At 42.3% G+C, this 10,223-nt stretch overlaps 1 protein-coding gene across 9 annotated transcripts in view; it reads left to right on the top strand.

The window, feature by feature from the left end:
- Positions 1-243: 243 nt before the first annotated feature.
- The window catches only part of RCOR3 (REST corepressor 3), a 35,195-nt gene continuing 25,215 nt past the window's right edge, over positions 244-10,223 (top strand). For 2 of the 9 annotated variants that reach the window (XM_073338964.1, XM_073338972.1), the window contains exons 1-4: positions 245-523; positions 1,087-1,143; positions 8,092-8,169; positions 9,949-10,001. In XM_073338964.1, the coding sequence (XP_073195065.1) occupies positions 382-523; positions 1,087-1,143; positions 8,092-8,169; positions 9,949-10,001 (330 nt within the window). In that variant the 5' untranslated portion in view covers positions 245-381. Of the gene's footprint in view, positions 524-653; positions 827-1,081; positions 1,144-1,887; positions 1,946-8,091; positions 8,170-9,492; positions 9,545-9,942; positions 10,002-10,223 lie in introns of those variants that run through there. The other 7 variants (XM_073338973.1, XM_073338970.1, XM_073338966.1 and 4 more) reach the window with 7 other exon arrangements.

The raw sequence follows: 10,223 nt of genomic DNA, 5'->3' as shown, positions 1-10,223 counted from the left end.
GCGCGCGCGCTCCTTCCTCCTCCTCCCCATCCTGCGCGGCCAGAGGCTAAGTAGTTCCCACCTCCCAACCGGAGGGAGATAGGTCGGAAGCAGCTAATGGCCATAATCGTGAACCCCCCAGCCGCTGACCGTAATCCTTCCGCGGTTCCCCCACCCCTCCTCCTCGGGGATAGATCCGGCCGGGCCGAGGCGGAGGGATCCCCGGGCCGTGGGCTGCGTAGGGGCCGGGCGAGGCGCGGTGGGGGGGGGGGGAAGAGAGTGTGAGGGGGCGGAGGCGCCGGCTGGAGCAGCGGCGGCCTGGGGCGGGGAGGGGTCAACATGGCGGCTCCGTCTTAACTTTCCCCCTCGCCAGGCAGCGCCGCCGCCGCTCCCCGCCCCGCCATGCCGGGCATGATGGAGAAGGGAGCCGAGTTCCTGGGGGGCAAGAGCCGGACAGCCCCCAACGGCACCAAGAGCAGTAGCCCCTCCAACGGGCACTACTCGGAGCCGGAGAGCGGCGGCGGCGACAGCGGCGACGAGCACGGTACGAGCCGCGGACTCGCGGCCGGGCCTAGCTGGGCGAGGCTGATCCGGGGGAGGGGGCGGGGCGCAGCGCGGCTCAGGGCACGAGCGTTGCCGCCTGCGCCGGCCAACGCGGGAGACTGCGCATCTCGGACCTTTGCGCGCGTGCAGGTCGGGCGGCCGCGCGCGGTGCCTGGCCATGGCTCGCGTGTGCGTGCGCCGCACCGCACTGCACATGGGGGGCTGGGGTGGAGGTGCGCTGCGCTGCGCGGAGTGGCTGCGACGGACCGCCGGAATCCCCGTAAATAGCTCCCACCTTCACTAAGTAATAGACCTTAATCCATGGGGAGGGGCCTCTGCTTTTGCATCGCTGGTGTAGGAGATGGGGTTGGAGGCTTTTTGAAGCGCAAGGGTCGCAGGGAGCAGCCCTTGAATTTGCAAGATTGTTGGTAGCCTCGGATTGAGTGCAGACCGCCTAGATCGTTGAATTTCCTAGTTTTCATTTAAATAGCACCCCCCCTTCTCATCCTCCCGCCCTTTAAAGATAAAATCCCAGTAATGCGTTTGTTTTCTCTTGCATTGCAGATGTAGGAATGCGGGTCGGAGCAGAATATCAAGCTCGAATCCCTGACTTTGATCCTGGTAAATAGCTTTTGTACTATAACCTGACATCTTGTCGCTGCTGTTTTGAAAATGGGGGTTAATATAATGATTTATAATGGAGAGGGGTTTGTGTTTCTGTTTTCACTTGGATACTGTGTGGGAGCATTGCATTGCAAAGGTTAACGTGGATTTTTGTTTTTAGGTTTTGTGTTTGCTGTCAGTCACGAGAGCATTGCAGGGGCAGCATCTGCTCCGTGTGAGCTGAGGGGGAGAAAAGCATTGAGGGGGAAAGCTGTGTTTAATTTACCAAGATTGGATGGCAGGGCTACAGACAAAGCGTCGGTGTCTTCCCCCCCCCCCCCCATTGTAGATAAGAGGTGCAGGTTACAAGAGGGAATGAAAAAATGTTTGCTTTATAATGCTCTTAATATGACCTCTATTGGGGTGGGGTGGGAGGAGTTGCAGAAACAGTGGATACCTTGTTCTAGCACCTCTAAAATGTAGACCCATTTGGCTGGGTTTTCAAGCACCTTGTTTTGTAAGGTGGGGTAGTCTCAATATCTGTACTGTTGCAGACTAGCTTCTCTTGCCCACACAGTGGGTGGGGGAAGAAAGGGATATTGGCTAGCCACATACACTCTGACATTCGGTCTTAATAAGCTAAACATGAGACACTTATTTTGTGTACATTTATAATAGAGTAATAATGTGTTAAGCGCATCTGTTAGTCCTGCTGTGGTGGTCACAGTGAAGCCTGTCTACTTTCCTGTTCTCCAAACAGGCTCCATTGGTGTCAGATGATTCGTGCCGGGAAGAGGATTGGGCCAGAGCTCCTCCCATGGTACCTCCCAAGTTGGAGCTTCTGTCGATGGGGACTAGTTGCCCTTAGCCTGCTTCTTGGGTCTGGAAGCACTTTTGAAAATGATTTTGTCTTAGGAGTGGGTACATCCCTTAGGAATTTTGGGGATGTAAGGAGGTTTCCTCTGGAAACTAGTACCTTATTTCATACTTCAGGTTTCTGTGTTTGTTAATAAATAGTGTTATGGTTAAAGCTTATTATGTTTACATTAGTAAGTCTAAACATGTTTGTTTTAACAGATAAAAATGATCACTCCTGACACGCAGTCTAGGCTTGTTCTGCCTAGAGGCCACCTAGAGAAGCAAAATATTTAGCAATTGTTTTAATACTTTAAATAACTGGGCAGTGAAGAGAGAACATCCTCCAGCTTTTATAGGACAGCAAAATCATTAAATCCTGCAATTAAAATTTTTCTCTTAAACACCATATATATAATGTATACATGCAGTAGAATTGAAACTATCAGCATAAAATTAATTTGTATGTATTCAAGAGCTTATAAGTGGATGGGAGTCATCTTAGAAGTGATCTCTGAAAACAGTTTCTGTTGTGTAACTAGTGAAAAAACTAAATGTTACATATTTTGAATCCAAAAATATAGCATTGCCTTTAGGTTTGTGCATACTCCTGCCTCTTATGCAGAAGTTCTAGAGGAAGGAACTTAAAAATTTATATCTACTTACGGAAATTTTTGTAACTAGAAGAACTGTAATTCTCATTTTTTCTGAACTAGTATTGGAAAACTTTCTAAAATGTCTCCTGCATTGCCTTCTTGATACTAGTACTGCAAAATTAAAGTTAAACTTGGAATGACTGCTCCCATGAATTGTAAGAATAAATGTCTACCACGTTAGTAAGGTGCTGTGTTTAACCAAAGAGATGTTGCCATGTAAATCTGTCTGAACAATTGTTCTCCTTTCTGATCAGGTTTATGAGGCATCATCAGTTTGAAAGCCAGACATCATGCTGTAACAAAGCTGTGCATTCTGTGGAGTGATCACTGTTTTTAAAAAAGAGAAAAATCAACATTTTTGTTCACAGCAAATAAGATGGCATACATTTTGTATGCCTGCTAAAGTTAAAAGCATATCTATTTTTAAATGTAACACTGCAGCTTTAAAGCTGAATGTCTCTCCTGATGTCTTTGCTCTTGGCATTAAAATATCTCTTATGTAGAGTATACTGAGGTGTTAAATGTTCTAATTAGGTGCACTCCATTAGATTTTTAAGTAGGTAGTTATCAAATTGATATTTAAATTTCATTCTGTTAAAACAGTGAGAAAAATCAGTGGCTGATTAAAGCTGCCTATAAAGTCTAACACCCAGTTTTGCCCTCTGATAGTTGCATTCATTTTGTGTGTACATGTGTGAGCAGTGAATCCTCAGCTTCATTTGATCAAATTTTTAAGAATATTACATCGTTGCAAATTATTTCTGTTGAGCAAATAGCTGTATTAAATGACAAAATATGTTAATTGTTAAAGTCGTGACACTCAGATAATGGTAAACTAGATGTTAAGTATTATAATTGGGTGGACTCTATTAGATCTTAAGTAGTTGTCATAAAATTCAGAGTTAGTACTGTTGCTGTCATGCCACTGTAGAACATGAAAAGGGGATTCTCGTTGAGAGTAGAGCAGCATGAGGGGAAGTTAATGTGTCAGACAACTTTTTTTTTTTTTTATGTTCACATCCTTAATGTTGAAATCTATTATGTGACCAAAGGAAACTACATGTATATTATCGTTAAATAGAACAGCTGGGGAGACATAATGTAGTTGTCACTTTAACACCTAAGTTACACAAGAATACCTCTTTAATAGGAAGAAGAGAAATTTATTGGATGGAAGAAACAGTTCTGATAAAATAACTGGCCTAAATTCTGAAATTAGCCAATTAACAAAATAAACCTTTTTGATTTTCTACTGCCCAACTGAACCAGAATTTGTCATCTCCTGCTTTGTCACTGGAACTACTCTTTCTGTTTCCTACCTCTGCTAAAACTGAAGTCTCTTTGTCCTAGTCCTACATGCCCTCAATCCCATATCAAACAAGCCCCTATTTTTACAGATATCCCACTGACACCATAGAAGTGTCAATAACATGAAGCTGCTTTCTTTTCTAAAGCTGGGCCCTTGGAAGAGAGGATAAAGAAATTGCTGTGTTGGAAAATGGGTCATTGTGTGGTTCATGAGTCAATTGAATGTACTTCAAGGGAGAAAGGCGAGGAGATGGATAGCAGAGGAAGGTTTTGGTTGTATTTAGAAGAGGGAGGGAGGGAGAAGGATGGTCCTCTGTCTGGCTTTTCTGCTAAATCTGATAGACTTTGATTTATTTGGAGTACAGCAAGGCTTACAACCTGAGCTCGATCCATTTATTTTTGGAGCTTTCACAGGTGTGCCCAGAAGAGCCCCCTGTGGACTTTAAGATATTGCCTCTTTTAGGGCCCTTTTATGGGTTTTATCGAAGTATTCATGGCCCTAATCACCCTCGTTTCAGAGAGTCTCCTGTATCAGAACTGCTCTTCTTATGTTCTCCATTATATTCAGTACAAGCTCTTCAGAACAGGTTCTACTCAGCTTTTTTAAAATGTACTTAGCCTCACATACTATACCTCCCCCACCCCAAGTTCCTGTGCCAGTTTTTCCAGAGATGCTTATTTATTTATTTTTTAAAATGTTCATTCTCCCTGTCTGTGTGAAAGACCCACCCAAACCAAATAAACTGACTAAGCTGAGAAATTGACTACATATGAAGCGCTGTTGAAGGTACAAAGTAAAATTGAAACACATTTCTCTGCTCTTTCAGTTAGTTGTCTTTGGTGTATTTTTGAAGTTGACACATCCTTTTAAGAGTAGTATTCACTTCAAACCCAAAGTCTTGAGTTTTGTACCCATCACTTTTTCTCTGTGTGTCCACCTGTGTGCGTAAGTAATTGCTATTAACATTAATTCAAAATTAACAGGTGTCATTCCAAATCTGTAGTGGAATAACTTTAGCACAGCAACGAATAGGAGAACTGATGAATTAAAGGCCATCTTCAGTTGGATGGAATCTCATTTTTGAAGTATCAACTGTTGACCAGCACTGGTGTACCTGTGATGTACAATGCACAGTGCAACATATGTGCTTTACCAAAAGAAGCTTACATTGAGGTTTTACTGGTCGACCTTTTATGCTGAGAATTCTAGTATTTTTCAACCTGCATAGTTCTCTGCCTAATCCTCCCAGGCTGATAGCTCGTTTCTTTTCATGTTTATTAGTATCTAATTTCCCTAGTATTTCCATCTATTTGCCTCTACCGCTTATCAATAAGCAGAATGGAACTGCATGTCAAAGACCATGTGGTCTTTTGAGCTGGAGTCCTTTTTCCTCAGCTAGCTTACTTTCACTCCAATTCACATGGAACGCATCATTCCCCCTACATTGCATGTAAAGGGTCCTCTCCAAATGGACTTCTCCCTCCTGTGCTGAAGGCAGTTGGGTCAGATGCCTCTTCAGCATGGTCTTTCCCCGCATCCTCTCCCTGGGTCCTGTGGAGAATTCTGCTTGGTTGAATTCAGGGAGTGAGAAGTCGTATATGTGGGGAGAATGGGATTCACATCTCCCTACGAAAATTACCTAGAAAAGGTTACCTTTCGTGTGAAATCCATTCTGCAATGGAAAAACATCACCCATTTTTAAAAGGATGTGACGGGTCTGAGGGCTTGTTCAGTAGAATATTCCAACCTTCCACCTATACAACCCTTAAAACCCCACTTCTCTCCTCTTCTTCCCCCCCTCACCAGTCCCTTACAGGACACAGCAGTTTAGGAGAAACTTGGAGGATGAGGCATGATGGAATTGTCTAATCATTCAAGTTTCCCCTCACAAAGCCTTGATCCAACCAGTGTATCTGCCATCCTACTCCTGCAGTGGCCTGTCGCGTCTAGGTTGCTCCTTCCTGCAGTAGAATATGTGGGAGAAGGTAAAGAGGAAGGAGTCCTTGTTAGTTTCATCCTTCTGTCTGTGGGCTTTCCTGTAGGAGGGAACAGTGTGACACCCTATTAGGACATGGGGAGGGAATAGCAACATGCAAGTTAAGCTGGTTTGGTTTAGGCTCAACTCTTGGGAGTGGGGCATAATGGAATTGTTCATTCCATGGTCATTCCAAGTACAAAGCTTCTGGCTGTAAATAATAGATATTACTTTTATAATAATAAAAATACTGAGTGTTTTTAAAATTTAGCATGCTTTTTCAGTATTACTTGAATGGTGTCTTTTTCAAGACTTATTTCTTGGTTCAGAATAAACTCTATAAATGCTGACTTTCATGTATGTATGCTCGGCAAGCAAAAATATTTGGCCATATATTGCATTGTTTTATAAGTAACCCAGGTAGACTCTGATATCTTTATTTTTTTTCCCCTAAATGGTTAAAAGTGTGGTTTAAGTTCAAAAAGATGAAGCGCCTTAAATTTCAGATACTTCTTTTAAAACAACTTGGCTTTTTAAAATAACAATACTTTAAAAACTTTCATGTCTCAAACTTTACAACTATCTTCTTCAGAGTGAGGTTAAAAAAAAATCACTGAGTACAAGATAAGAAGTGCTCAGCTTTGGACTCAATTTACTTCTCCCTTGGAAAAGTTAATCCACTGCTGAGCGCTCTTCAAAATAACACAGAGCTCACTGTTTATATTTAAAAAAAAAAAAACAGTCCTGTTTCTCAGACTTATAAAACCATCTTCTCTTTATTTACTACTTTTTGGTTTTAATATTAGTTTGTATCTTTTCACTCTTTGCATAGTGCTTTGAGGCCCTTGTATGAAAGATTATGTCAAAGTGCAAGTAACACTACTATAAGGGAGGTTGTGGAATCCCCATCATTGGAGGTCTTTTAAGAACAGGTTTTGGGAGGTTTTTGGACAAACACCTGTCAGGGATGGTCTAAGCTTACTTAGTCCTTCCTCAGTGTGGAGGGGCTGAATTTGATGACCTTTCAAGGACCCTTTCAGCCCTACATTTTATAGTTCTGTGATAACTTCAAGCTTTGAATCTTCTTCTAAAATTGAATATGTAATAGCTGCTGGTATCCAGGACATGAATTGATTGATTTTGATGTCCATGTTAAACTTGAACATTCCACAAGCATGTATTCTGGTAGTCCTCTTATTTCATTGTCTTTAATTATCCTGCGTTCAAGAGATCAGGTACTATTGCTGGCTCAGATTGACAGATATTTGACTTGTGCTGCAGGTGAAGGAGATGCATTTAATATATTTGCATAACTAATTGTGGTGCTAACTTCATTCTTTAAAATGAAACTTTTGCTTATTGTATTTCGATATAACTAACTGGCATTAGTCTGCAAAGACAGTACCAAATACAAAACACTACAAATCTAAAGGAAGAAAACTGACTAAATATAGTACACATCCAGAAAACATTACGCTCACCTCGCCTCCAAAATGATCATTTGCCTACTAGCTAGAGATAATGCAAAAACAAAGGAAGGAATCTTTGGGGTGTGGGGGGAGCCAATAGGTAACTTTAAATAAATAACTCAGTAGCTAGTAAGGAGAGGTGGGTCTGGATTCCCTGGGGAGGACAGCTTCTCGAGGAAAACCGTGGTTCTGTATAAATCCAGGGAGTGTCTACTCTAACTGCTGGCTAGAGACTTGGCAAGAAAGGTGGTAAAAAGGCTGATATCATGTATGGTTTTATTAACTCTGTGTAAGAATATATCGGTCAGTATTGCTGTTCTCTTGCTCTAAGGGTCAAGCATCATCCAGCAGCTATGTTCAACAAGTAATTTAGTCTCTTTTAAAGAAACCCAACCAAGCACATATGACAAATCAGACTGTGGTAATGTTGTCCATTTCAAGGAAACTAATACACTTACTGCCTCCAGCTCAACTATGAACTACCCCAGCGAGATGATCCCTAAACTCTGCATCCAATCCAACCTGGGCAAGCAGCTTTAACTGTCAAATTCTGGTAATTGGAGTCATATCTAATATCCAGTTGTGAATGGCAGTTAGGTCACTTCAGTTGTGCTAGTCTTCTTATACGCGTGGAGGGAAATAACTGTGAATACACTGTTCTTTTGGTCATTTTAATAAACACTAAGACAACTTTTCTTACAGGTGCTACAAAATATACTGATAAAGACAATGGAGGGATGCTTGTGTGGTCTCCATACCATAGTATTCCAGATGCCAAGTGTAAGTCCTCTTCTCCCAAGAAAATTATACTCTATTAACTAGAACTGATTCACTGCATTTGATGTTGAACTGTCTACTTCTAATTTTTAGCACATAATTTCTCTTGCAGTGTGGGAAAGTTGCATAAGTTATGTTGTGTATGAAACAACAAAGCTGAAAAATGCTACTGTAAGCAAAACAATGTTAAGCAAATCCAATTTCCCCATAAGAATTGATGTAAATGGGGTGGGTTAGGTTCCAGGGAAATTTTTTTCACCAGACAAAAGGGAGGTGGTGGAGTCAAAAGGTGAGATATTTCCCAGGGAATGCCTGACTGCGAAATAATGAACTAGCATTCAGCTGAGCCCTCAAGTGTTAACACGTTGTTAACGTAGCCTCGCGCTTTACAAGGCAGCACGAATGGAGGAAGGAGACACAGCATGGCAGAGAGAGACATGTGTGTGGGGGGGGTTGGAGGGAAGAGACCGAGACCTACTGTGTGTGAGAGAGAGAGAGCGCCCGTAATGCGCATTGCCCCTTTAAGTACGCTGACCCCACTCTAAGTACACTGCCTTTTTAAGTAGATCAGCAAGTTGAGACAGCAGCTGCTGCCAGCAAGCTCCCTCTGTCCTGAGCCCTGTCATGTCCCCCCGCTCTGTAGAGATGGGGTACAGGAGTGGGGGGAGGGTACACCCTGACATTAGCACCCCTTTTCTCTCCCCCTCCCCCCCCCCAGCAACCAGGAGACTCGCAGGAGCAGTACACAGCAGTGGGGGGAGGGACAGCTGAACTGCCCTGCAATTGTTAGCCTGCTGGGCGGCTGCTGCACAGGGAACTTAGGAGGGCAGCCGGTCCATCCTGATTCCAAGCCCCCACCAGCTAGGTCCAATGGGCTGCTTTTTCTGCATGCTGTGGACAAAGCAGGCAGCTGCCAAACAGCGTTATAAGGCAGCATTGCACAACTTTAAACAAGCATGTTCTCTAATTGATCAGCAACGTATCAACATTAACCGGGATGATGTTAAGTGAGGAGTACTGTATTTAAGGTCAGTGAGAGATACTTTGTCCAAGCATTTTGGTTAGGCATAAGTAGAGTATTGCAGTTAAGTCACAAATTTACTGTTGGTAAGATAACAGTCAGACTTTCATATATACACTTCTATTGACAATTGACTCCATTGGGTGGCTAAATGTTATGCTGATAAATCAAGGGATTAAAAACTAAGGACCTGTGAGATTATGCAGTTGAGGAGTTTTTTTAGATTAACTGAATGTTTTAATATACTATGTTAAAATAAGTTCTCAATTCTCTTTTGAAATCTTCCAATTCTCCACTCTTGAAAGTCCCCAGCGGTGAGATCTATGAAAGATCAATCAATCAATCAACAAATCTCTGGTAAATAAGTAAATACTGTTAAAATTGACATAAGTATCTTAGTGGATACCATTATGTACGTTTATTACTGTAGTCCCTACAATATAGGCACTGTACAAACATAGGAAAATAGATTCTGCACTGCTTCAATTTTACACACTTTAAGAAACCTCACTGACTTCCATGGAACTGCTTGTAGTGTGTAAAGTTAAGCACATGCATAACCTTTTGCAAGATCAGGACCTGTGAAAACAAGCAGTGTACGAAAGGTAGGGAAGAAGGATTGAAACACATAATCAAAACTTTGATATCAGTTATCCATAACTACACCTCTGCTTTGTTACATTTAAGTGACTAACTTTTTGTGGTTTTGTAGCAGAACCCACACTTTCAGAGAAATTAATTCTGGCATTGCTTTCTTACAGTGGATGAATATATTGCAATAGCAAAGGAAAAACATGGATACAATGTGGAACAGGTAAGTTCTATGAATGATTTTTAAGGTGGTGTTTACTGTATAACACAACTCAGTTTTTTCAACTGGCTTCCATTAACTAGTGCTATCTCTTCAGGCGTGGCAGCAAACACTGCAGGTTTATGGATCTGCATACTCGTGTGGTCTGGATTCTCCGCAAAAGATTGCGCTCTATTTTCATGACATACTCAGCTTATAATGCACAGTTTTGAAAGGTTTGGTATG

Source organism: Lepidochelys kempii, chromosome 3 (genome assembly GCF_965140265.1).
Source record: "Lepidochelys kempii isolate rLepKem1 chromosome 3, rLepKem1.hap2, whole genome shotgun sequence".
Classification (NCBI taxonomy): domain Eukaryota; kingdom Metazoa; phylum Chordata; order Testudines; family Cheloniidae; genus Lepidochelys; species Lepidochelys kempii.
Note: the sequence above shows the minus strand (reverse complement) of the source record. Positions and strands in the feature narration are given on the sequence as shown.